The following is a 26,989-nucleotide window of genomic DNA, read 5'->3' as shown; positions in this document are numbered from 1 at the left end:
TACACACAAAAAGAGTGATTACTTCAAATTTGAAGAAATTACAGGCATTTAGAGTTAAATACATAGTGGGAAATGTAGTGGTAGAAAGCGATGCCGTCTTTACGTACATTTGGATGTCCGTCTCGTAGTAGCTTGTGAAAAACATGGCAGAACTTCCAGCAAAGGACTGCATTGCTGGAGAGAGGAAGCCGGTTGACGGCTGCCCAGAAAGTGTGGGCTCCTTTCTCATGATGAGTCCCCAAAATGCAAGGTGACACAGTCAAGGACCAGCAGCTTCAATATTCATATTATTGTGACAAATGCAAACAAATGTCTCCCAAATCTAACAACCGCAATGTTGTTAGCGACTACTTTGACTCATGATAATTTAGCCAAATTAGGATAAAACCGCTAACCGTAACAATGGTTCAGTGGAACATGGCTTTGTAAATCAATGTACAAAGTTTAATACAATATAGTTCCAGGCAAGAATCCAAGAACTTTCATTTCAAGCTCATGCTGCTCTATATTATTAGAAATGAAATACAGAACTGCACAGACTGTCTTGTCTTCTATTTTAAATCCCACAGGATTAAATTAGCTTCAGCACAGATGAGGCTAGCCTCAATTTGTTGTTTTGATCTTACACTAACATAACCTCAACTGGAGAACACTGTCACATGGCAATCACAACTTCGCATGCACACACACACACACACACACACACACACACACACACACACACCCCCACACACATTTGTGTGCAGACAAAATATGAGGATATTCCTGGCATGCTTCTCTTTGACAGCAACCTCCTGTGTGTTGATGGCCTTGTTGATGCTGACTGCCTGTGAGGAAGAGGAAATGTAAAGTCAGCCAAAAATATACATTCTCAAAAACTTTCATGCGTTTCATTTGACATCTTAATCTTTCACAAAAGTGTCTTTTCTCTTTCAAGCTGCCCAGAGATTGAGAGTCAGTGAAGTTTGAGTGAAGGTGATTGACCTATTTTCTGTCGAGTTGCTATTCAAGGCAGCAGCCGAGATGCCCGACTGAGTTCTTCTCTGCATTCCATGATTATGGTAGCCTGACAGCAAACAGTATGAGACAGTTTACCTGACTCTACTGTAAAGTCACCACTAAAATGAAACCCTAAATACCTGAAGGGGAGGGTGATCAAAATGACCTGAAGTAAACTCTGTTGATATGCATTCTACTTTGAGAAGCACCTCGTGCCCACACATAATTCTTTGGTTGTTGATTTGGAAGTAGGGGGGGTGGGGGGGGACTATTTGTTCCTGTGTGCTCCTGGGGTTTATGATGCTTTGCTGGATACTTTTATGCAATTTCCTGGTCTGCAAAAAGAAAATCTTTGACGGTAAGCTGTTACAGAGGAAGGTATAGTATTATTGCAAGATTGCACAAAATAGGAGAGGAGGTTAACCACTCTTATGATGGATAAGCATGAGATTTTAAAAGACAATGTGGAATGTCAAGTTGAGAACATAAATCACAAATGGCATTCTGTGAATTTATATTTAATTGTTGTATGGCAGCTAGGGTCAGGAGAGCACGGGAGGGAGGTTTCATAATCTCGCATCCCACAGATGTCCTGAAGCTGCTTTGTGCTAGTATGCAAGCAGTCAGGAGAGGAAGTAAAGATCACAAGAGGAGCACCAAGCTCAGTCCCATCAGCTTGTACAGAAATATCTTATTATGTGAGCTCTCATGTGTTTTGCACAAGTTAAACTTTTGGATGAATTTTCACCTCCATTTAAAACCTCATAGTATACCACTGCAACTACTTCCCAGAAAAAAGGATGACCCAGTTAGTCCACAGAGACACTTTGTACTTTGGGTTGAAAGAGAAAGGCAGCTGCCCAGGACTCCTTGAATTGGCTGAGGAGGCTGACTGGCATCAATAGTCAATTAGCTCCTCACATTGCAACTGATGTTCTGACTGCCAAATTCAAGCAGAGAGAGGAAAAAAGACAAAGATAAAAAATATTTAGAGGTGACTTGTGGTTTTTGATGATTTTAAAAAAGGGGATTTACCCTTGTTAACGACTTCAATTTTTTAAGACTCCCAGCGTGCCTCTATTTTTATCCTTATCTATTTGAAAAACTTGATACACCAATGACTATCTAGGTAACCGTCACATTTTTTTTTTTTTTTAAGAACATTTTATTTCAGCCACAGTTGTAAAAACAACAGTTTAGGCCATGTTAACTTGGTCCTTGCAGGCCTGATTAAGCATAAAAAAGCAAGCCATTGATATGCTGATGGTAGGATAGCTGTACTGCTACTGGGAGGAAGTATCAACTGCCCACTGAATGAAACAACTCAGTAGTCTTATATGAACACCACAGAATATTTTGTACAATTGTGAAAAAGTTCAAGGATTTTCAGGGGCATGGGATGAAAAAAAGGCTGTTGTGGATTCAGTCTGTGATTATGTGTGATAATCGTAAAGTTAGTGTCAGATCTTTAAAGCACATTCAACTGGAATTTAGATTTTTGATCAAATATACAATAATATGAATATTCTTGGAGGGAATTTAGACTAAAAGACAAATAATCTAATCGTTATGAAAACATTGGGAAGTGGGAAACTCCAGGGTTGAGAATGACTCTCACTCTGGCCTTGACTGTCTCACTGATATGGAAAATTGTCTTCCAGGTATAGTTAAGTGCGGTTATTATGTTTAAAAGTCTCTTCTTTGCCTCAAAGTGACTCATTCTTTTGTGCAATTGTGAGTTCTAATTCAAACCATGGGGAATGAATGCCCTCCAGTACTGATGATTGTGGAAAAACAACAGCTCACTTGAATATTTTCAGTTGATATTGTATCCAAAGACAATATCACTTTAATGACAGTGACAAATTGAATTAAATGAGAAGGGAAATTTGGAAATACTACATTTAGAATTTTGTGATTAAAGAAGTCTGGAACTGGTTGATGGTCAAGAAAAATACCTAACATTGTAATTAAATGAGACATTTTTCCAGATTTCAACAATAACACCATTTCTCACTTTTTCCAATCAGCTGTTTTAGGTCTTTTAACAAACAAATAGTGGTTCTAAAAGGTTTGCAAGTGCTCTGTCATGCTTCCTGTCTTGACACACCCAGCACTGCCCATTTCCTGGCCAGCTTCGGCTGAAAAATACACTGCTCCACTTCTCAAGCTAAAAATCATGTTAAATCCCCCCAGACAGTGGCAGGTTCACCAGAGTTAAACACTTTATTCCTTCTATCCCTCGTCATCATTACATTGCTTGCAGACGCTCCAGGTAGGTTTACATCAAGCTCATCATTACAGACAAGGTATCATACAAAGGAGCTAACAGGCATAGCAAAATATAAAGATTGGTTTAAAAATGCTCTCCGGTCAACAACATGAGCGATTCTGTCTCTCCTTTCGAGTGGGCTCAAATTAGACCACAGCTAAATTAGGTTGGCTGGCTTACAATTAGTCATTCTTTTTGAAACATAACACACCCATCTTCCTGTTGCAACATGCCAATCATATCGCAATTCTCAAACACACACAACATAATCAGACAGCAACTATAGGTTCTTTTCAGGGGGAAAAAATGACGCAAAAAAATCAATGTGGGGCTATGATGCATTTCCAAATGCGACTCCACTCCATGTTAAAGTCATTCCTTTGAACAAGAGACCCCTGTGTTGCTTGTCTAAGGACCATTTTACTTGTTGCATCCGCCACAAACATCCGTTCTCCTACAACGTCACTCTGCACCTCTTGAAAGGCTGGCACTGAAGAGAGGAAGGTAGTGGAAAACAGTCAGCTTTGGAGTACTTAACCCAAATGAATGGATCTTGCAAAAACTCACACAAGTCATTACAAACAGGAAAGGCTGCAATACCATTCAACACGAAACCAACATCACCACTTTGGAAACATTCCATGTTGATTTAGACCTAATCATAAGGTCATTTTAGCTAACGTATGAAGTCTGACGGGAATTACCCACATTGAGCGCACTGTAAATCATGTAATTCAAGAGCCTATTAAAAAAGGCATGAAAACATATGGCACTGTGCCATATTTAAAGTACCCCAAATGTTGGCAACACACATGGAAGACAAGTAGAGGCTAGTTAAAGATAGATAAACGGTGCAGACGGCCGGACTTGAGCATAATTAAACTGTTAGACAGACACCCCTGCGGCATGTTTATGAGCCCCCCCTCCTAATGGGATGTCTTTCTGCAGCCTCGAGTGAAGCCTAGGCTCGAAAGCTTTACTTGTGGGAGGACTGTTGATGTCATGTGGACACATCATAAAAAAAGAACATCTGTGCAGCTCAATGAAGCTGCTCAGGCCACTTTGTCAATGCACCGCCACCACCAATCACGTGCAGCCATCCATCACAGACTCCCTGCGTGGGTGTGTCCCCCCCGCAGGAAATGATTGGAATTATGTTGTGACCAACAACCACCCTACAAGTGCAAAAGACGTCACGTAGCATCGATAAAACCTGCAATGAATTAGATCTTCTGAGTATTCCGTTTTGGATTACTGATGTGGGGAGTCACCAGCTGAGTTTGTTTAGGGAAGAAAACTCCCAACGGGCCGTGGTACGTCAGTCACAACATCAACAGCGTTTATCATTTTTTTCATAGTTCCCACATAATACTTTGCCACTAAATTTGGTCACTCCAAAAGAATATTTGAACAAACTCGAATGTCACATATGTGCAGTACACTACAGTAAGTTAGCGATGGTGTGTCAGAAAAGATCCAGGACTAGCATCACAGCAGATACATTTCAAACCCAAACTTTGAGTATTCCCCTTTAGAGTGGGCTTCTGGATCAACCGAGACATCGACAGTGACATCCTGCAGCGTTTGCTTCATTGAATATATGAGAAGAGGCAAGAGAATATTGCAGGACAACTTGTGGCCGCTTCACCATGGCAACACGCTTGCTCACAATGCACGAGACAGGCCGAGAAGAACATTGCCGTGCTGAAGCACAATGTCCCATCACTGATGAGCTATTAATAGAATATGCCTACGGGCTACTCAGGTGGTCCCTGTGGGCTACCTGTTTCCCACAGACACCGAGACGCTCCCTGTGGCAAACCCACCGCAATCAACATTATGGGAATTATGAACACTGGCAACGTATTTGTTGGACTTGTTTTCATTCCAAACCAAACCAAATCTAGACAAGCTCAACAACCAAAACACAGATAACCACAAGGAACAGCCAGCTGTGAGAATTGCATTAGTGATTAAACTCTTTCACAATAACATAAATTGCTATCACAGCAGATGTTGTGTACACTTCACCTTATCTTGTTACTAAAGACTTAGTCGACAAAACGTGCATTTTGGTGTTGTTGGTAGTCATCGTGATACTTTATGTACATTTGACCTTATACCATCTGCTCACACACACATGAGCAATAGCCCTCCCTCTTTGACAGGAATAAAGAAGGTGTGTTGTAGGTGTTCGTTCACCTCCCATCCTCCCCCGCTCCTACAAGTGCACATCCCATCCATGTTTCCAATGAAAGGCTACTCTTGTTTCTTAATGCACCTGCTCGAGTGTATTCAGAACACGGCCCGCTTGTCTCCATCATTAACTGCCACAAGTCATGCATTTTTTTATTTAGATGTCTATACTACACCCCCTTTCAAATTACACTGCACGTATTCTCTAGCATCATTTTTTATACACTCACTGTTCTTTGTCTTAAATTGGATTGCCTTAAAAAAAAAAATTAACTACTGTAGAAAACTCAAAGAACTGGATTGCTTAATAGGACTATTTCTGCTGTGCGAACGGAAGTAACACATTTGCATTGATCTGTTGTGTGTGTTGTAATAGAATAGAACACACGCATATTGCTTCGACATTCGCTTTCTTGCAAGTTAGAACTTGTTTGGACATGACTGTTTTTTTTTTTAACCATTTGCTGCAGTAGTCTGTCAGTTCCTTACTTTCTCCTCACACCACAAGCTAGACACTTAAAGTGCATTTTATTCTTCTACCCCAAAACAGACCCAGAGAAGCAAAACATCAAGCAGCAAAACCTCATGTTTATAACACAGGGATGCTCTGGGGTGCTGTTAGGCTCGTGATGGTAACGATCGATGCTTCTTGCGTTTAATTGAAGAAGTGGGTCCCTTTTCTTTGAAAAAAAAAACATGTATATCTTTTACCCCATAATCAAATTGCAAAACTTCTCATTTAGCTGCATGAAGACAACAAGCTCCTACTTGCAAAGAGAAAACCCCTTCTACGACTTGTTACACGCCAGCCTACCTCCACCTAAAAACAACACCGTTCAATAGCGGTCTCTAATGTCATTTAAATCCATCTGCCATTGAGCACTTACAATTTTACTGAGATCCATGGTCCTTCCCTTCCCGAAAGCCCGAAGATCCGCTGGCTTGATGCAAACGCGAGAAGCGGGGAGGCAACGAACGTGTTTGGGAGAAGAAGGGGGGAGGTGGAGGAGCGCGACGTTAGCTCAACATGTGTCCCGATTTGGTATTAAAATGTTTCCCTGTCCCCACTTCCTTCTTTTATTCCTTCGGTGTCCCTGCTCTCTCTCTTTCTCCCTGCGAGCTCCAGGCAGCATGCGACCACGAAGAAACTGAAGTATCCGGGACTCGAGCAGCGAGGACGACCGCACATTCTACATCCCGCCCGCCAACATGTCCCTATGCAGACTCCCGTGTTAGCTTTATTTTGTAAATAGCCCGCGTCTATTTGAGACAATAGCTGCACGGGAGGCTGCAGACTAGGATGGCTCGAAACCGGAGGTTCTCAAACTGGGTTCCGGGGCCCACCAGGGGTCCTGTAAAGATAGGGGGCGGGGTAGGGGGGTTTGACGGGCGTACTATTTTTGCTTTCCAAAACAATCTTCCGGAAAATGAGGAATGCATTTAATTTGCTTTCTCCTGCTTACCTGTTACTCTAGAAACTGTCCCTGGAATATATCCAAAATCTTTTAATCCTTACAAAAATGTGACCTCTAAAGACTTCTGAGTATACAATATAATTTCTGCATGTGAACAGCCATCTGTGAGCATTTTGGAATGCTTTACAAGGAAAAGTATGAGGTTTGTAACGAGAATGTTAGCGTATGTCATTTCTGTCTGGCTGTTGGATTGTTGTTTGTGTAGAATAAATAGCAAGCAAGCTTCAGGAACAAAAACTCAATTCATAGCATTAGAGCAACTTTAGGTAACTGATGCCCCCATCTGGATTCTCGGAGATCCTCAACCTTGAAAAAGTGAACATTCTTTGTATGCCCTTAAGCTTTTGATTCAGGTTATAATTTAACTTTGACCAACACAACACATTTCTTAAACTCCACATTAGCCAAAAAGTTGAATTTCCACATAATGATTGTTCTAAATAAGTTTCAGACCCTAACTTGTGCTGCATCATATGACTGTAACAACATCAGACAAACCATACTAGAACATCTAAACTTTAATCGGGGTTAATCAGAGGGACACTTTAAATTGTAGGAAATGTTTACCGACTCCTTTTCAACACGAGATTTGTGCGGCGGTGTGTAGACTTTTTATAAACACTGTACTCCTACACAGCGAGCTTCCTTCTCTCATTTATCGCTTCCTATCAGCTCTGAAGCAAAGTCCAACAACAGTGACATCAAATAATAAATATTACACAATATGATTGTAGCAGTTCAGTCAAAGGTACCAGTCCAAAATCCACAGAAGAAATTTAACACAAGAAGAAGACAATAGTATGTACAAACAATTAGAAAGGCAAAGTCATTCTTACAGTCACCAGGGACCCATCGGTGCACTTTGTTGCACAAAGTGATCGGCCACTGTTCGCCACTTCTATTCTGTGTCCAGTCAGTGCAATGAGGCCACCATCACTGCCTGCTGTTTCTGCTGTCTCAGTACATTTAGGTCTTGTTCTTTCACGCTTGCTTTCTGAGGGTACACGGTTATCCATCTGTAACCTCATTGTGTTTTGATTTACAGGTGGTAAACAAGGATTTGACATTTATTAATAAACGTGTCAAAATGTTTTCTCTGCACATACTGTAAATTCAGTGTATACAGTATGAAAAATTGTCTTTGGATTAATGACACGTGTACAATTTCCTCCTAATTTCTTTCCCCATAATAACCCATCCTTAGCTGGTAGGTAGTCTAATGTTAAGGCCTTTATTTTGCAACACACAATGTGATGTTAGCCAGCGGTTCACACTGCAAACTCCAGCGGCGGAACTCATGCCCCAGATGCCTTCCACAAGCTTTAATTATGGTTCATGTATCCAAAGATTACTACCTACACAAGTGCCCAAATAAAAAATAGCTTACGGAGCTGTTTTGCAATCGAGAAGTGACGAAACATCTCCCACATAAACAACAAACAAAGCAGTTACAACACATGTGCCTATACTTACAAACTCAAACAATAGAGGACCCCCAAACACACACACAGAACATAAAAAGATGTCTGGAGAGAAAAAAAACATTAACATTATCGTTTAATAGAGCGTAGCCTGGTGCACAAGTTGCATTTAAGTTACATAATATTGGCCAATTAATAACAGTGTGACAAAACATTCGTTGGCATCTTGACTCTAACCAAGTCGAAAAGGAAATAGAAATGATTAACAAGGAGCTGGACTGAGCAGCCATGACAGTGCCAATCCCTGTGTGGGCTTGCACTAGACTAACAATGGTCAACAGTTTTGGATTTAAACTGGTGGACACAAGCAGCTACTGTTTGCCATTGTGTCTCAAATCATCTCAACTACAGTCCAAATGCCACTGACTCTCTTTGTCAAACAATAGTTATGTAACACACTTTGACAGATCTTGTAATTTTGTATGTTTCTTTTACGAAACTCCTGATAGGTTTCTTACAAACGCTATACTTCCACTGATTGTACTTAATCGCAGGCAAGGCAGAGATCTAAACCACACGAGAGATTTATTTGATTTGCAACAAAAGAGGTGAAATCGACTACACAACAGATTTAGGTGGCTTTAGAACAAAACAGATCAGATGGATTATCTCTCGTTGATCCTCTGCCAAATAAAAAGCGGATTGGTTGATTCCTGCCATCGCTTGCTTCAATTCAACAGTGAAAAATCAACCAGGAGGCAAAAAAAATAAACATGTACAGTACACGGTGCTGCAAGATTACGGCCAAAATAATATAGCCAAAATCTTTTATCAATGTTGTTAGGGTTAGGGCGGGGTGAGTTTGCTTGGTTTTTAGGCGGCTTAATGAAGCCTTCATTGTGAGTTCTACCCCTAGTGGTCAGCTTGATTACTTGATTAGATATGCAGCAGAGCCCACATTTGCAATGTAAATATCGCCGAGTTAATTTAATCATGGCTGCCAATACGATTCAAATTCGATCAATTGTGATGCTCCACATGTAGTACACCAAGAATACAAGGATGGCACAGTCCAATCTAAAGGTTAAGGAAATACTGCCCTATCATGCATTCTTGCATGTTCTCTCTCCTCTTGCTTGCTCAGACAGCAGAAAAAAAAGCATCATGACTAAAAATTGCCCAAAGATGTGAATGTTTGTCTTTACAGCATGAGCCCTGTTATTGGATAGTGGTCAGTGCAAAGTGCACCCTGCCTCTTACCCAAAGTTGCTGGGATAAAATGCACGTCACCAGTGACCGTTAACCTAAGTGGTAGAAATGTAATGTTCCATAGGATGCTACGTAGGAGCCTGACAATGACCTAGTGACCATGCATGGCTTGGAACATACAATCCTTCTAATCCGTGCTGCTGCTGTCTTGCCTGAGACAAAGTGTGTGAGTGCAGGTGGTGCCGTGGGTCAAATTGCATGACACACACTATGCACAGGCAAACCAGATAGCTGTTGTCTAAAATACTGTCTATAATCGGAACAGCACTTATCACAGCAGTTTGGCTGCCTAGATTCATTTGACCTACTTAACCCCCCCACCCCTCCCTATGCTTGGTCTGTGGGAACGAGTCGGGGGACACACCAGGCAGGAAACAGCAGGATCCACAACACAACAGCAGCCTGCATACTCATTGGGAGCGTGCGTGATCAAGTCAGAGATTTATTTTTGCTATGCATTTTTGTCTGAACAGAACATGTTCATTCGTTGCACTTATGATAATGCAGGTCTGACTTGGCATAGATCCTAGTGTAGTGAGGGTGGAAAGTCATTTGCAAAGCTCCTCCATGGTTTGTATCCAGCTGGTAGGCTAAACAGTACAATTATCTGAATTCGAAAGGCCACTGACCTACATTTGAACAGCTCTTTTGTTGTGGACACTCACTGGTATCTGCTGATCACACACAGTGACTGACACTGAACACCGGACCGACATGATTAGCACAGAAAATCTGCAAAATGTGCAGTATAAAAATATGGGGTCATATAGGTTCTCCCTAATTTTAGACACATTTGTTTTGCAATCGTCCATACCCAGTATACAATGCAAATTAACACACAGGCAAGAAAATGTGTTGTTGTGTGACACACCTGCCCTCTTTCAAAGTTTTCCCTCTCCAGCTCCAGACTGTTAGCTCCTCCGGAGCGTCGAATCACTTTAGGGATGGCGTTGGGTACTTGCTGCATGGAGCTTTTCACTCGATCCATCGTCTAACAAAACACCGCAACGGAAGAACAATCCGTTAAGAAACTCGAGTGTAAAAACAAGAAAGCTACATTAACTATGGCGGAGCGCAGTCCATGCTGTACTGGACTCGTCGTTCCGTTCGGCGGAGCATTTGGCCTCTATAAAATAACTCCCATGTCAATGACAGCAGTGGTTCGAGTACACACCACAATAGTGAATGCTTCTTCCGCCTTATGTTATTTCAAAATAAAAGTCGACACCCATTGGTGCACTTAAGTAAACACTGCTGTTCATTGTTTAAGAGTTACCACCCAAGTCGTAAATATATGTGGCTCGTGATATCGGCCAAAGAAAACTAAAAGGTTAATTTTCTGTATGGTGGGTCTGTGCTTTGGATTACAGTATTTTTGTAAATGACTTTATTTTGTGAGGCCAAACTACCAAAACGGAACGAGTTTGTGTATTCACCTTCTGTTAACTTAACAAAATCCCACAACATGCTCATTGCTTCGTGCAGCGAGCAGAACACACGTGCACGACCTCTGACCGCTTAAAAAATAGAATCCTGTGCAAAATATATATTTTTATAAATACCAGCGTAGGGGCATTTATTGGCCAAGATCGCTTTTCGGGGACATTTTCCCCTCAAGTAACGGGCAGATCCCTCCCAGCGGTGGGAGGCACAACACTTCCCGCCCACACAGGATCCTCTGATTGGTCGCTAACTTATGGTTCTATCCACATTATTTGTATGTATTTGTGTGAATATATTTTGCCAATTTTCCGTATCGAGTTGGCCACCAACGTTTCCAAATGAGCCTTACTAATTAAAAATAAAAAAAACGTTTTTCGTTATTGTTCATTTTTAATTAGTATTTTATTAGAGTGGCCTGAAAAGTATTGCCTCTTACAAACATAGTAACATGCAGGGATAATGTGTACAAATAAATGATTATTTTTTACAGCATATTTAAAATACAAGATAAAGTTCTGATTTGATACCGTTACTTCTACAGTTCCACTCCACATGGCTCAATGCTACCCTCACCTGGACAAACATCATAAATGGACCAAGTTGAGGACAGAAGCATAATAATTGCGGTCTGACAAGTGATAAACTTACAGTACGTCAATAATATTCTAATAGTTTCGCATATGGTTACATATATGTAGCAAAAACATACCACTTGAACACCCCCATAATCCTTAACTTCCAAGATGGTGGTTCCTATTGTAGTAAGAAAAGTTGTACTCTCTCTTTTCGTTGTTAAAAATACTTTCATGTGATGAATATTTGCTGGTGACTGCAGTGTTTGTATATAAAACAGCATAACCGTCTTCCTAGCAAGTGGCAAGCTAACAGCTATGCTGTGATAATCGATGTGCGAATTATATTTGTGAGCCGAGCAACATACTGTACCTTCATTTTAAGGCTGGAAGAGGCAATGATGGCAAACAATCGAAAGTAATCTGGCACATGGCTTTCAAGTTTAAATTATATTTTTAAAACCTTGATTCTGAAGTCTTTCATGTCAGCTACTCTAGCGGGCAGTCCACTTTTCCCGCCTAATGTCTATAAACATGCCCGATAACGTATACGTCATAGGCTGTTTTTTAAAATTAATTTCTTAGAAATAACTAATACTAATAATGTACATAGATTTTGCATCTCTGGAACTTATATTAATAAATTGATATAGATTTTATTTCAACATTATAACAATTCATCCGCGTGTTAAATTTACAAACCAGAACCAAAGTAATAAAATAATTTTTACCCAATTAAAATACAACCAGTGCCATTTTACGATGATTGCTACACAAACTCGTGACATCATCACCACCGCAGTAGTCTGATTAAAATGGGACATGTGTACTTTAATATATTGAATACTGTACTTTAAATACTGTGCAAGAGAGAAAGGGGGTGGGGGGGGGTGATAGGATAAAGAGTTCAACTGAAACTCTCGCGAGACTACCACAGTATAGAAAAGCAGGGGCTAGGTCTTAAGTTTTCCTCATGCATCATTAGATGATTCATACAGTATCAGCGTCAAGATGTCGGGACGTTCAGGCCGCGCTGAGACCCGGAGTCGCGCCAAGGATGACATTAAAAAGGTTCTGGCTGCAATCGAGAAAGTGCGCAAATGGTACGTTGGCTGTCTAGACTACAATATGGAGGAAATGTTTTAGCAGACGTTAGCTGCTACGTCGCTCAACTAACTTCAGTCGGAAAAGTTAGATAATTGACATAGCTTGTAGCCAATCGGTGTCCGCGTTTTGGGGAAAAAGGGCGGGGCTCTGTTTTTTTTTTTTTCCTTCATGCACTATCAATATGGCTGCAGCGCTGCACAACAAGATCCAGTTGACGTTTTACAATGACGGTAATAAACATGAATGATTATCAGCGTGACATTCATTGTAGCGATAAATTCTGTATCTGGTTAGGCAGAAAACGCGGCCATCTTCTGTATGTCGAGGATCAAATTCAACCGATTAGAGGAGATCATTGTTAGCTTTCGTCTAAAAATAGCACAACTACCTTAATCTCCAGGGAGAAGAAATGGGTGACAGTTGGAGACACGTCCTTGCGCATATTCAAGTGGGTGCCAGTGACAGAAACAAAGCAGGTGGCGTTTCAATCATGTGTTCTTTGAGGAAACTCAACTATGTATGTGTGCGTGACTTGTATCACTATTCACTTCTGATATCAGATCTATCGCACCAAATCTACTGGTGGAGAAGCCAGAGGGCTAAAAGATGTGGTCCTTGAAAACACTAACTCTTTGCCAGATTTGACTGGTGAGTCTCAAGGGAGAAAAAGATTTTGAAGATGAGAAGTAAAATAGGACCAAATGCATGAGTCTTTTTTATGCTCAGTATGAATGTTCTCTTTACATCAGATGAAAACAGCAACCAGAGCTATCTGTCTGATGTTTACCATCCTAAAATGGATAACAGCAGCAGCAACTCTAGCTCGCAGCAGGTTAGCCCTCCGCATACCTCTAGCCTCCGAACTGAAGACTCCCAACCACCGATGCTTGGTCAAGAGAGTGTAGATGGTATGTCAATGCCTTTATCATAGATTAACACAATTATCCTAAAGAAAAGTATTTTTTGGGGGGTGGGTTCTTCAGTGCCATCACCTCATGTCTAATGTTGTACCCTAATGAATCCAGATCCAGTTCATTCTGGACAGGATGGAGCAGATGAGCCCCCAACTCTGATCAAGGAGGACCTTCTGTCATCAGGAAGTGCCAGACGAAGCGCCATACACACACAGGTTTCAAACCACTTTCCTAAAGTGGTTTAAATACGCGCAAAAACAATTTTGTCTCTGTTAGACGATGTTAAGCCACCATTTTTTTCATTCTACAGGAGGAGTCTGAGGAATCAGGAGCACCTCCTTTAAAGAAGATTTGCACAGGAGAAAATGCAGTCTTAAGATAGTTTACAATGTGAAGAAACCTATCCATAGTTATTTTCACTTCAGCTAAGTGTTCAACGTTCAGGTTTTAAGGCTTTGTTGTATGCTTCACATACACTCACCTTGCACTTCATTTGGCATGCCTGCACAATCTATTCTATGCTCTATGCACACGTTATTTGTACTAGACTACAAGTATTGGATTCACAATCAAGTGGGAAGATTTTATGCAACAGTGTTGGTTTAGTGCCTTGTGTGTGAGTACCTTGTCAATTATTTGGAAGTGGGCAAGCATCTCTCCATCAAATACTCCAAACTTCCACATTTTGGGCCACAGCAGGATTGGAATCTTTGAATGTCTGCTTCTCACAGAACGCATGATGCTCAAATGTACATGCAGGGATGAGATAAAAATGGTTAGATTTAAAAAGTAACCACAAATGAGATTTTGTTTGAGCGCATTTTTGATATTTGAAGACTACTTTGTTTCGCCTGTTTGTCTACTTAAACCCAGAATGCAACTGTCACTCTGGGAGGGGATAATAGCTGGCTATGAACTAATATTAAAGCAATGCAGTCTAGTCGAAGAGATCAGCCTTTATGGTGAGATATGATGCTAAGCTAACTAGTTTCCAATGTAATTTAATAGTACAATATTATTGTAGTTCACAGCACTTTAAAGATGAATTACATAATTAAAACAGGCAATTGTGGTCTTAACTGCACTAGTTTAAAGACACCTCTGTGATGAAAGAATTTTAACACTGCAAATTGCAATCCGCAGTTAAATGTGTATTTGGCACTGTACAAAAAAAACGAGCATAATTTTCTATGTGAAGAAATTTTCGATTCTGGTCATTAGATTGTGCAACACCTAATATTGTGGTAGGTGAGTGTCGATAGAACAAGCAGTGCTATTCATTGCTATTCTGAATTGACAACGCAACATTCCCTGCTAATGTTTAAGCGTGTTGACTCATTTTTAAACTGATGAACATGGGCAGTGATCTGTGCTTGGCATTTAGGTATTGTAAAAGACACTTTTTGAAACTATAGCTGTAAGTGTACTTTTCTGTTCTTGAAGTTTGGCTTCGTGTATTTCCAAATCAATGTGCATTGTTGTTTTTAGTCACAGTACATTTTGAAAATGACAAATGTGGAGCTAATGCTTTTAGACATATTAAAACTGTGGGTGAGCACATCTTTTTGGCTTAAGATCAAAATGCTTTGTAAAAAAATATTTATTACTGTATCAAATTTGCGCTTGTCTAAAGAAATGCTTTAACCATAATAAACTGGCTTCATTTCAACTAAACTTGAATTTGTTTTTAAACATATGATGAAAGAACAACTTACATATGATGGCACTGGCTTTCCTATTACTTTATGAAACAACTTGATTATAAACCAAAGTACAGTTACAGTTAATTCAGCCACTAAACGAAAAGTCTGAAATACAATGCTGGGTTGGCCTCGATACTTCGATTGCAGCCAATGGGACGTCATTTCCGGCCACTTTTACGAGAGCGCCCGGCAAAAAGAGCCAATGGCTGCCAAGGAAGGGCGGGGCTCGGTTGCTACGCTGCTTGCTGCCGGGGAAACGACCCGGGAGAGTTGAGGGTGCGCGAAATTGTGCCGGTGTTCGAGAAACTCCCGCCATTTCGACAAGGAATTAACCTCTTCGAGACATTATTTTCAAGCACTACCAGCATTGTTTTACTTTCGTAAAACGAAGACGGATTAGTAGAAAAGTCGAAGAAACATCGAGACCTCATCTTGTACAGCTGAGTTGATAAGCGAATTGCTCTTCGCGCCAGACCGCCTGCTGGACTGTGGAGCTGTTGCCGCGAATTTGACTTAGGGACCGGATTGCATCTTGACAGGTCAACCGGGAAAATAAAAGTTCGCCAAATATCTCGACACGAGTTTAAAAAAATAACTTTGTGGATTTGGAACCGTACTTGCAACAGCTATGGCGTCCCTGCTCAAGCAGAGAAGAGGCATTCGATGAGGAGGCGAGGAAGAAGGGACACTGTTTTGTTTTGCAACGCGATAGCAATTCGGGCTGCTAACTAGCCAGTTAGCTGCTACACGTTGAGTTGCAGGCCTACCGGTAAAAGTGTGATACATGCTATCACCCACCGGGATACAAGTTAAGGTCGTATTATTTTACACTGGTATTAAAGTGATTATTTGATTGCGCGACCGCCATTTGATTTATAATGGCACCGCTTTTGGGTCGGAAGCCTTACCCATTAGCTAAGCCGCTAGCCGAGCCGCTAGGCCCGGGAGAGGAGGTCTACATCATCGAGCACACCAAGGAGGCCTTCAGGAACAAAGAGTATCCTCCAAATGTGATGCGGTCTATCGTGTCGACTGTCGCCGTACATCAGTAGCTATTTGAGCATTTTGTTTTTTAATGACGGCATTACAACACACATACCCTTGTACAAATTCGTGCAGCTGTTTATATTGTTATTTTGTTATGATCTGACATTTTCTGTGGTTTTAGCTGTTCTCGTTGACAAGAGTGTTAGCCTAACATTTGCTAAAAACAAAAATTTCCCGACCCTTAGAACCTACTAGATCTACCTGTTCTGTTTAGTCACTTTATTGGATATGTTCCGCAAGCGTTCCGTTTACTTTTAGTTTCTGCGAATCGGCTGTCAACCATCATCGCCAGCCGGGCATGCTAGTCCCAATGCTAATGTCGGTGTTATGTCACAACAGCACGTTCACATATGTTAACGCGAAGGCACAGTGTGATATGGTAACCATAAGTTCCAAAGAGAGATGTGTGAAAGACTTATTGAGGTACCGTTTATTTCCCACTTTAGTAAAAAAAAAAAAATGTTTACACCAAGTCTCCAGTGATAGTCAACACAGTAGGACAAGCTGCAGATGAGCTTTCACGCAGTAAAACCATTAGATACTTTGTCAATTCAATGTGTGTCTTATGCACTTTTATTTTTCAGGATATAGACTTATTGTTTCATCCGTCAAACTGAATTCGACATCCAAGTGCTTAATAAGTTAATTGTCTCCTTCATATTTTGACTAATATGATTTGTGACGACACGAATCCTAGATAGGTCATGTATGCTGAAGTTGTCCTTGACAAAATGTTAATAGTGAGTATGAGGCCCGCTTGCAGAGGTATGAAGAACGCATCTGGACGTGCAAGAGTACAGGAAGCATTCAGCTGACGCATAAAGAAGCATGGGAGGAGGAACAAGAAGTCACAGAATTGTAAGTATTAATTGACAAGTTGTGTTGTTAATATTCTGAGTGGTAGTGGTGTGCCAGATAGAGCAGATGTCACAATGAGACTGAACTTTAATTGACTAGGGTGCAATTGCATCCACAATTTCCAGTATCTCTCATTTTAAATTCAGTGTTGTGACATATTTTAGAAGTGTGAAGACAAAGCCATACTCTCAGACCAGTGACGGTCATGAGGCTTAAAGTGGTTCTGTGATTGGATAAAGCTGGTGCCCCGCCTCTCTTTCTATTTTGGAGGATGTGCGTGCGATTGAGTCATTCTAACCGCTCTGGCCTTAGAAAAGCTCGCTTATTAGAATCAGTGAAATAGAAATGTAAGAAACAATTGACAGTTTAAGAGAATAGAGTGGACAGAGTAGAAAGAGATGAGGGGAAATGATACATTGTTCCAGATCAGGAGCTGGATTTAAAATAACACAGAGTGATATTCTTTCTCTTTCGTTTAATTAAACTAGAACTGAGGGTCAACAAAAATAAATCAGATGAGGCAGTTGCAAGCTTAGACACTATGTGCTACACAATTACATAACTCATCACCGACGAAGGATCTTATTGTGTTTGCATAAACACTACATGGGTGTTCTCTGATATTGCACACTGATAAAATGGGTGGTCTCGGGCCACCGTGTACTAATAGTCGAATGTAATGCATATACTTTTTTATTTTGTTATTTATAACCACAAAATGGGCTAACTGTTCTATCTGTGCAGGCTTCAAGAGGAATATCCTCACTGGTTTGAGAAACCCATCCTGGAGATGGTCCACCACAACACAGTGTCTTTAGACAAACTGGTTGAAATGGCCTGGTTAGAAATCCTCACAAAGTATGCTGTTGGCGAAGAGTGTGACTTCACGGTCAGTTTAATTTGCAGTTACTTCTTGTATGTTTTGAAAAATAGTTCCTCTTAAGCACTATTTTATTTATCTATTTATTTGTACATTCATTTATTTATTTATTGACCTAGTTAGCAGAATCACATTTTGATGCTTGTTATATTTTTGAACATGTTTTATTTAAGGTGAGCCAAGACAAAAGTCTACGAGCGAAGGTGGCAAAGATCCATCCCCTTGAGCACCCTGAGGGTGAAGCTGCAGAGAAGAAGCTTGAAGGTGCCTGTGATTCTCCATCCAGTGACAAAGAGAATGCCAGTCAAGAGAACCAGAGGAAGGAACCTGCCCACCGAGAGGAGGAGAGCAGAAGAGAGAGTCTCAGTAAGTTTATACAGTGAGAGCTGAACGCATTTAAAATGCTTTTACAGATGCCTTTTGCTAATGGATTGTTTTGGAAATGTGAATGACACAAGCGAAATGTTTTGTAATTCATTACCAAGGTGCCCTTGAGGAAGCCATCAACCCCTTCCGTATACAGATCATGGGACAAAACACATTTGAGCCTCATTGTGACTGTCCTTGCATGCATGCATGTTTGTGTGTTTGCAGTATTTATTTAAAAAAAAAAAAAAAAAAACACGCAATCCTAATCTGTTTAGATAATGAATGTGCACAGCCAAACATCGCACTGCAGCTTTTGCTAGTGGTTTTGCTTCATTACTGAACTGTTTTCTTCTTTTCCAGGTGATAGGGCACGGCGGTCACCAAGAAAACTTCCCACTGCCATGAAGGAAGAAAAGAAGAGGTGGGCGCTTCCCAAGTTTCTTCCTCATAAGTATGATGTCAAGCTCGTCAGTGAGGACAAGGTATGTTGTTGTTTCTTGGTTTGTTTTTATGTCAACAAAGACAATGTTTTATGTGGTCTTTGAAATGTTTTGTTGCATACGTAAACACTAAAAGAAGACAAATCTTTCTGACCGGTGCCACAGGTAATCAGTGCTGTGCCAGCAGACAGTCTTTTCAGAACGGAACGCCCGCCGACCAAAGAGATCATCCGTTACTTCATCAGACATTATGCGCAGAGACTGGGCATGGGGGAGAGTGCACCCTGGGTGGTTGAAGATGAATTAGTGAAAAAGTTTAATCTGCCTAGTAAATTCAGCGACTTTCTTCTCGACCCACACAAGGTACGGACGGCACTGGTAATTTCTTCTTCATTCTGTTGTGAATGATATCATCTCACATTTTTGTTTGACTCAAGTTTTTAGCAGGGAATCCCTCTACCAAGCGCAAGAGCTTGACTTCTCCTGAAGGTAAACCTAAAAAGAAGTCGAAGACACCTGGTACACCAGGAGAGCACATAGGAAATGAAAAAGGGGAGAAGAAAGGAAAAAGCAAGAAAGATGTTCTCGGGAAGCCCCTTAGTCCCACGATCTGGGGTCACGTGCAGGTAGGTTTTATTGCATGCAAGCATTGACACGATCTGATATTTTGGGGTGTTCCTCTTTAAAGCATTAATGTGCTTGTGTCTTCTCTGCTTTTCCCCTATCATAGAAAATTAAAATGAATGGTTCACCATTAAAAGTAAAGAACTCTGGAACCACCAAGAAAGAAGAAGGTAAAAGCTCAGGTCCCTCTAGTCTGAAAACTGTGAAAAAATCCGGAAAGAAACCTGGAAAGACTGGTGATAAGAATATTCTTAAAGCTTCTAGAAAAGATGCAAAGGCAAGTCCCAAGACATCTAAGATGAAGCAGATGACCCTGCTGCATCTCGCTAAGAGTCCCGCTGCCGGCAGCCCCAAAAAACGAGCTCGCAGCAGTTCCACAGGCACTCCCAAACTAGGGAAACCATTACATCCAATGGCTCTCCACCTTCTTCGTTACTATAAGGAGAACAAGGACAAAGAGGACAAAAAGAGTGTTCTATCTGCCCTCATCTCAAAGGCTGCTAAGGCCTTGTCACCAGATGACCGTGGCAGACTACCCGATGAGCTGAAAGAGCTGGTTGAAAAACGCTGGGAGAGACTGGAGCAAAAGAAACGCTGGGCAGCCATGAGCGAAGAGGAAAAGCAAGAAGAAATGAAGAAGCGGCGGAATGATCTCAAAGAGAAACTTCGGGAAAAAGCCAAGGAACGTCGCGAGAGGGAAATGCTACTCCGCCTCGAACAGTCCCGTCGATACGAGGACCAGGAAATCAAAGATGGCAAGACGTTGCCGACCTTTAAGCTAGTCGACATGCCCGAGGGGCTGCCCAACACCCTGTTTGGGGATGTGGCTATGGTTGTGGAGTTCCTTCACTGCTATGCAGGCCTGCTTATGCCAGATGACAAGTATCCCATCACATCTACGGCTCTGATGGAATCGTTGGCCGGCGTACGCTCTGGTTTCCACTACCTGAACCGCGTGCTGGTGGTGCTGCTTCAGACGCTGCTGCAAGACGAGCTCGCAGAGGGCTACAGCGAGCTCGATATCCCTTTATCCGAGATCCCCCTTACCTTGCACTCTGTATCGGAGCTGGCGAGGTTGTGCTTGCGTCCTTTTGATGCTCAAGGTGAGGAGAGCGGTCATGGGTCTGTGGACATGGCCATGAGCGGCTTTGATGATGTGGTGACGAGCGAGTTTCTGGAAAAGCTCGAAACTGTCGAGGTGTTTGAGCTTGAGCCAGAAGAAAAAGTCAGCTTGCTGGTAGCCCTGTGCCACCGCATTCTGATGACGTACTCAGTGGAAGACCACGTGGATGGCATGCATCAACGCACCGCTGAACTGTGGAAGGAGCGCGTGGCAATGCTGAAAGAGGCCAATCGCAAGAAGGCTGAGAAGAAAAAGCAAAAAGAGGTTGAGGGCAAAGGTAAATTGCAATTGTATAAGAACCAAAGTGTGAATTGAAAATGCAATTGATGATTATAAAAATGCATTTCATTAAAACATTGGCATCACTTATTAAGCATGATTTCTTTTACAGCCCAAGATGAGAAGAAAAAAAAGGAGGATCCAAAGAAGGAGATCAAAAAAGAGGTAAAAATAGAGTTGGTGGACATGATCAGCTCTGTCAAGAGCAGGCAGCTCATGAGCATGCAGGCCAAGAGAGAAAGAGAGGAGATGGACAAACAAAACAAAGGTGAGCCCTGCTTTCCTTGATACTCAGTTATTCACTTATCAGTGAAGTAGGCAAGTGCAATTGGGTTCGCGGACTCATTTGTTTCTAAATTGTCATCCCCAAGAACGCATGGAAGTGGCAGCCGAAGAAGAGCGACAGCGCAAACAAAGAGCCACCATGGAAAAGAATTTTCAAGAGGGTATAACAAAGGCCAAACTGGTCCTACGTAGAACTCCACTAGGCACAGACAGAAATCATAACAGGTCAGTGGAATTATTTTAACTATTGAATATTGGCAAACATGACAAAATAGGATATAATATGTCCATTTGTCCAGATATTGGTTTTTCTCCGATGTTGTTCCTGGACTCTACATCGAGAAAGGCTGGGTGCATGACGGCATAGACTATAGCTTCACACCTCTTGAGGAAAAAAACGAGCCTGATGTGGATGACGAGGACGACGGTGAGGCTGCTGTGACATTAGGAAGAAAATATTTCTGTAGCCATGAGCATGCCAAACTTATCAAAATGCCTTTTGTAGAGGCTGATGACAATGGAAGTGTGGATGGTGCTAATAATGAAGGAGCCCAACTGGGGCCAGCAACAGACGTCTGTATAGAAACTACAACTCCTAAGCAGGGACAGAATCTCTGGTTCGTCTTTGAAATTCAACTCTATCTTGGCCTTTTGGTTTCAGAATTTGTGCGCCATTTTTTCCCCCCCAGCCCTATCTGATTTCTAATCCCCTAATATTGCCAGGTTCATCTGTGACAGTCCTGCCGAACTGGAAGAATTGGTGGACAGTCTACATCCTCATGGAGTTAGAGAGAGTGAACTGAAGGCAAAGATAGAAAGCAGGTGAATAGTCGTGTATTTTATTTCTCTTGTCAATCTATTTCTATCTACCTTGTAGGTAAGTAACTATGTTGTTATTAACCTTGAACAGTTACCAGGACATCATACACTCCATCAACTTGACCCGAAAGGACAAAGTGGGTTTAGGAGTCCCTGACGAGGACGCAGAGCTACTGAAATTTTTACGCAGTGATATTCAGGAGATAGCCTCACGCCTCCTGAAGGGCGGCTTGGGTTACTTTGATGATGACGTGGACATGGAAGATCAGGTGAGCAGGTTTTTATTGTGTATAGTAACCTGCAGTTACTAAGGTTGACTCTGATGAAGGCAGAAGAAACCGCCGAAACATGTCAGGTGAATAACCTAAAACAATTTGTTTGATATAAAAGAAACCAGTGAAGTGATTAAATAAGGAAAAACAAAATGAACTTAGTACAATTACTAAGGTCTGTTATAACATAATGCTGTTTTCCGATTTTTGCGGAACCCTCTCTATTCAAACTTTCGTGGAGACTTTTTTCTTCTTCGTGCGTGGTCATCAAATTTTGCATAAATGACCTGATATTGATTGTCTGTTGCATTATCTGCATACAGCTGGAAAAAATGGACAACTTGAAAGAATTAGGAGAGTCCATCATCACCATTCAGGCATGTGTGATCAAGAAGTTCTTGCAAGGATTCATGGCCCCCAAGCAGAAAATGAAGAAGAAGCAAGGAGGGGAAGAAAGCAAAGCCGAAGAGGTGGATGAGGAAAAGAAACTGACGGAGGAGGCCAAGGTAAGAGAATAGGTCAAAATAGTGAAAGAAAAAACATTGAATTGGGATCAGAACGTTCCCCCGAGCCAATTTAATCTGGTTTCAGATGTCAGGTGTTGCCACATAAAACAACCGTTGCCTACTGCTTCTTGTTGTTGTGCCACCCAGCCTTATTTATTAACCAGGTGCGGTGTAACTATTGTTTATTTCAAATATTTCGCCCTTAGGTGGCAACAGCATTAGAGAAGTGGAGGACGTCTATCCGGGAGGCCCAAACCTTCTCCCGCATGCATGTGCTGCTTGGGATGTTGGACGCCTGCATCAAGTGGGACATGTCTGCCGAGAATGCCCGTTGCAAAGTTTGTCGGAAAAAGGGTAAAATGATCAATTGGTCTCGTAAAATTGTTTGCTTTAGCATAGCTTAGTGTACTGTGAGAGAATGACTTAAGTAGTCTTTGTTTGAAAGAGTAAAACTTTGAATCCTTCCCAGGTGATGATGAGAAACTTATCCTGTGTGACGAATGCAACAAGGCCTTCCATCTTTTCTGCCTGAGGCCAGTGCTGCACCGCATCCCCGAAGGCGAGTGGCTGTGCACGGCCTGTCAGCCCACATTGGCCAGACGGGGCACGCGCTCAAGGTAAGTGTGACTATTTTGCATTTTGCTTCAAATTTCAACCGTGAAATTGTCAGCAATGGAGTTGTCCTCTACAGGAACTACAAACAAGACAGCGATGAAGAAGATGAGGAGTGTGAAGAGGAAGACTCAGACGAGGAGGAAGATGATGAGGAAGAGTGTGAATACAAGGCCATGGGCCACAGCTGTGAGTATCAGAAAAGAGGAACACTTCATCTAGACGTGGTCACAAAGTGGGTGTAGAATAAAATGGACTTGCTATTTTTTTCTGTATTGCATTGGAAGTGAAACTGCTCTCAATTAAAAAAAAGAGTCTTATTTTTGCTTGACAGTGAGGCCAAGAAAGAAGAGGAAGCAAACTTCAGCCGTGCAGAAAAGTAAACCCAAAAAGAAGTCATCCTCTACTAGTCAGAGCAGCAAGCAGAGGACTGTCCCCAGCAGCCCTGCAGACATCGATGAACTGGTGAGAAAGCAATCCAGTCCTTGTACTCTCTCTCGGCAATTGTGTGTTTTTTCAAAATTCCGAACACTGTCAAAATATTCACTTATTCATGTTAAATGTTTATGTGCCATTCCTGAAGGTTCGCCAGAGCTCTCAGTCAGGAGTGCGCAGACAAGCACTGGAGCTGGAGAAATGTGAGGAAATCCTTAAAAAACTGACCAAGTTTCGATACAGCTGGCCCTTCAGGTGAGTGACTGGTGTGAATGGTGTTTCAGTCAATTGACCTTTTTTTCCCCACAGTTCTTAAGCAGTCTACATTACTTTTGGAATGAAGATGTTCCAAAAAGTTGATCAACAACATTTTAAACAATTAATTAGGCTGGGTTTATGCTGCATAGTTAAAGTGACACAATTAACCCCCCAAAGAGGCCATGGAATCGACGTATAATATGCAATAATAGTAATTTCATACTCCTGACTCTTTGACCTTGGGTGCTCTTACTCCACTCAGGGACCCAGTGTCCACAGAAGAAGCCGAGGACTATCTGGACATCATTTCGCAGCCCATGGATTTTCAGACCATACAGAAAAAGTTCAGCCAAGGCTCCTATCGCCACGGCCAAGACTTCATGGAGGACATGAAGCTGGTCTTCTCCAATGCAGAGGAGTACAATGAGCAGGGCAGCACTGTGCTCTCCTGCATGGCCAAGACGGAGACGGCCTTTACGGAGCTGCTCCAGAAGATGCTACCCGGCCTCAGCTACCTCCGACGACGCACACGCAAGCGCGTCAGTCGAGCTCCCGTATCGTCAGAGGAGGATGAAGAAGAAGAAGAAGAAGAGGAGGAAGACGAGGAAGAGGATCGGGCACTTTCGCAGAAAAGAATTCAGAATGGCAAGTCAAAGAAAAGCAGAAACACCCGGGCAGCTGCACAGGATGAGGAGAGTGAGGATGAAGAAGAGGAGGACAGCGGAAAGAGGAGAAGTAAGAGGACCGCTTCCAAAGCAGCCAGGAAGGATTACAGGGAGCAGGATTGCAACGGTGAGCGGAACACTCGTAGAACTCGGCAGCAGCGGGGCCGGCTGGAGGTCGACGAGGAAAGCAGCGATGACGAGGTGCCAGGTCGACAGCGACATTCCAAAAGACAGAAGCGCTCATGAAGCCCAGGGTGCGTTTGGCTTCTTCTTTTTGAGTTTTTATTTCTTGTCCAAGTGATCAGACTCCTTTCCATCAGCCAGCAGGGAATCAAACTTCACAATGACTCTTTGTCTTCTTGAATTTCTGTTCATAATTTTCAAAAAGGATTTATATTTGTAATCTGCATTATTGGTGTTTTTTTTTTTTTTTTCCCCCTCATTGAAAAATTAGACATAGACAAGAAGCACATGGAGCCTTGTCACTTTCTTAGGGCTTTTAAAAATGTCCCGATGTCACAGTTGTGCAGCGATTTTCATTCTTTGAGCGGGGTACCTAGTTGGTGTACGTGTGGCTACAAACCCCTTATGCACACCATGAACACTTTAAATATTGTACAATGACATACTTAATATCTCTGCGGGAGGCCTCAGTCAAATGCAAATTTTGTACAATACATTTGTTTTCTTAATTTCTCAAATCCTTTGGTCACATGCTGCGTTGTACTTTACTGCCCAAATGTGACTTTGGAACCAGCAGACTGACCAAGCAAGTGTCATCATTTGGATTTTTTGTTCTGTAGTGGCCTGCCACTTTAAACAAAGCGGTACCTCAAGGTTATGTGAAGTGCACTACTTTGTGTAAAATGTACCAAACAAGCCAGCAACTGCAGGACCACTTTGATAAAAATGTGCATAAAAATTTGTAAAACAACAAATATGGGTATTTTTGAAGAGTTAATATTTTTTGCACATTTCATTTGGGGTTTGTAAGGCAAATCTACGTTAATGTTAAATCAGGATTCTGCATTAATGTTAAATCAGGATTCTTCTATTTGTGCAGAGAACATGTTTGGTATTTTTTTTTTTAACTGTTTCCTGGCAAAAGTGGCCGATTTTTTGTAAAGAACACCTCAGAACACCTCAGCAAACATTTATTACAATCAAAATGCAGCTCTTCGGTGGACGTGTTCAGTGAGCCACCAGGTGGCGCTTCTCTCCTATCTTCAGATTGAGTCACAGCTTTGCTCATGCCTATGTAGCCACTTTTTTTTTTTTATACGGAGAATGTAAAATGTCATTTACACTTCACTTGAATATTCTCCTGTGTAGGTTTTCTGTCACATGATCAGCCTAGACGCTGCCCTATAGCCTTCCTGTGTTCATCCTGTGACGTAATTTCTTCGTAGTGTTTTTTTTTCCCTCATGACTTAATGTTTGGGTGTTTCTGCTTTACTCCATTCTTACAACCAACGAGTGAAATTTGACTGCCCCCTCAAGTTGAGAGCTGACTCTTTTACACAGTTCTTTTTATATGTGTATTTATAGTTTAGGCAGATTTAAGTTGTAATTATGTGTAAAGGTTTTCCAATAAAGGCTATGAGCAAGACTGCAGTTGTCCTTGTATTTGTCAATAAATGAAACATTTAGTGACTTATCTTATAGTTTAGTTTTTGTTTAAAATAAATTTTTTGAAGGATAGTTTCATCCTTCAAAAAATGTATTTTAAACAGGTTTCTTCCTATGGTGAAAACCAAATGGAGCCAAAGGCACCAGAAAAAATGTTGTGCACTTCACAAAACTTAATTTTGGCTAGTCATTGTTTCCCTTTGAATTTCATAATTTATATAGTGGACAAAGCGTCTTAAATGTGATTAGGATTAAAGAGTTACAAATTCAGTCTATTTTTTTTTCCAATTCATTTGAAGGCAAGAACAGCAATGAATGCAGTTTTCAACTTTCAAATGGGCTCGTCTTACAAAACAGGTGAATATCAGCAGCAGGTGTGCCGCTCTCAAAAAAAAAAAACACTGGCTGTGCTCAAATTGACCTCTGAACTCTGCACAAACTGACAACGAGGCCACGTGGTTGTGGACGTGGAGGAGTGAGTTGCCCAGCAAATATTTACCTGAGGTCAAAGTCAGTT

At 41.6% G+C, this 26,989-nt stretch overlaps 3 protein-coding genes across 4 annotated transcripts in view; 2 read left to right on the top strand and 1 right to left on the bottom strand.

Annotated features, from left to right (window-relative positions):
• The window catches only part of hip1 (huntingtin interacting protein 1), a 28,643-nt gene extending 13,171 nt beyond the window's left edge, over nt 1-15,472 (bottom strand). The window contains exons 1-4 of the mRNA XM_049726830.2: nt 14,293-15,472; nt 10,504-10,623; nt 764-827; nt 108-250 (exon numbers count right to left, since the gene is read on the bottom strand). Coding sequence (XP_049582787.1) covers nt 108-250; nt 764-827; nt 10,504-10,623; nt 14,293-14,406 — 441 coding nt within the window. The 5' untranslated portion in view covers nt 14,407-15,472. The remainder of the gene's footprint in view (nt 1-107; nt 251-763; nt 828-10,503; nt 10,624-14,292) is intronic.
• Nucleotides 12,575-15,342, top strand: bcl7bb (BAF chromatin remodeling complex subunit BCL7B b). The gene is made up of 6 exons (XM_049726828.2): nt 12,575-12,750; nt 13,155-13,230; nt 13,315-13,402; nt 13,504-13,662; nt 13,780-13,883; nt 13,979-15,342. Exons 1-6 carry the CDS (start codon nt 12,659-12,661, stop codon nt 14,048-14,050), a joined length of 591 nt encoding a protein of 196 aa, XP_049582785.1. The 5' UTR covers nt 12,575-12,658; the 3' UTR covers nt 14,051-15,342.
• Nucleotides 15,473-15,608: 136 nt separating the features above from the next.
• baz1b (bromodomain adjacent to zinc finger domain, 1B) lies at nt 15,609-26,452 on the top strand. 2 transcript variants are annotated; one of them, XM_049726824.2, is made up of 21 exons: nt 15,609-16,368; nt 17,160-17,276; nt 18,021-18,165; nt 18,330-18,522; nt 18,886-19,007; nt 19,131-19,328; nt 19,403-19,591; nt 19,696-20,989; nt 21,104-21,259; nt 21,363-21,501; nt 21,576-21,703; nt 21,782-21,893; nt 22,000-22,098; nt 22,187-22,364; nt 22,691-22,873; nt 23,080-23,227; nt 23,343-23,490; nt 23,565-23,674; nt 23,820-23,950; nt 24,069-24,175; nt 24,441-26,452. In XM_049726824.2, exons 1-21 carry the CDS (start codon nt 16,250-16,252, stop codon nt 25,087-25,089), a joined length of 4,665 nt encoding a protein of 1,554 aa, XP_049582781.1. In that variant the 5' UTR covers nt 15,609-16,249; the 3' UTR covers nt 25,090-26,452. The 2 variants fall into 2 exon arrangements, with proteins under 2 accessions (XP_049582781.1, XP_049582780.1); XM_049726823.2 differs by having other exon boundaries at nt 21,576-21,893.
• Nucleotides 26,453-26,989: the final 537 nt, after the last annotated feature.

Source organism: Syngnathus scovelli, chromosome 7 (genome assembly GCF_024217435.2).
Source record: "Syngnathus scovelli strain Florida chromosome 7, RoL_Ssco_1.2, whole genome shotgun sequence".
Lineage (NCBI taxonomy): Eukaryota > Metazoa > Chordata > Actinopteri > Syngnathiformes > Syngnathidae > Syngnathus > Syngnathus scovelli.
The sequence above is the reverse complement of the archived record's forward strand: the minus strand, read 5'-3'. Positions and strand labels throughout refer to the sequence as shown.

Excerpts from the sequence above, each read along its gene's own strand:
- bcl7bb (XM_049726828.2), top strand. The coding sequence starts at position 12,659 with ATGTCGGGACGTTCAGGCCGCGCTGAGACCCGGAGTCGCGCCAAGGAT. Across the intron at positions 13,231-13,314 it reads CAGTGACAGAAACAAAGCAG|ATCTATCGCACCAAATCTAC; the intron begins GTGGCGTTTCAA and ends TTCTGATATCAG. Across the intron at positions 13,403-13,503 it reads CTCTTTGCCAGATTTGACTG|ATGAAAACAGCAACCAGAGC; the intron begins GTGAGTCTCAAG and ends TCTTTACATCAG.
- baz1b (XM_049726823.2), top strand. The coding sequence starts at position 16,250 with ATGGCACCGCTTTTGGGTCGGAAGCCTTACCCATTAGCTAAGCCGCTA. Across the intron at positions 23,675-23,819 it reads CAAGGCCATGGGCCACAGCT|TGAGGCCAAGAAAGAAGAGG; the intron begins GTGAGTATCAGA and ends TTTGCTTGACAG. Across the intron at positions 24,176-24,440 it reads CGATACAGCTGGCCCTTCAG|GGACCCAGTGTCCACAGAAG; the intron begins GTGAGTGACTGG and ends TACTCCACTCAG.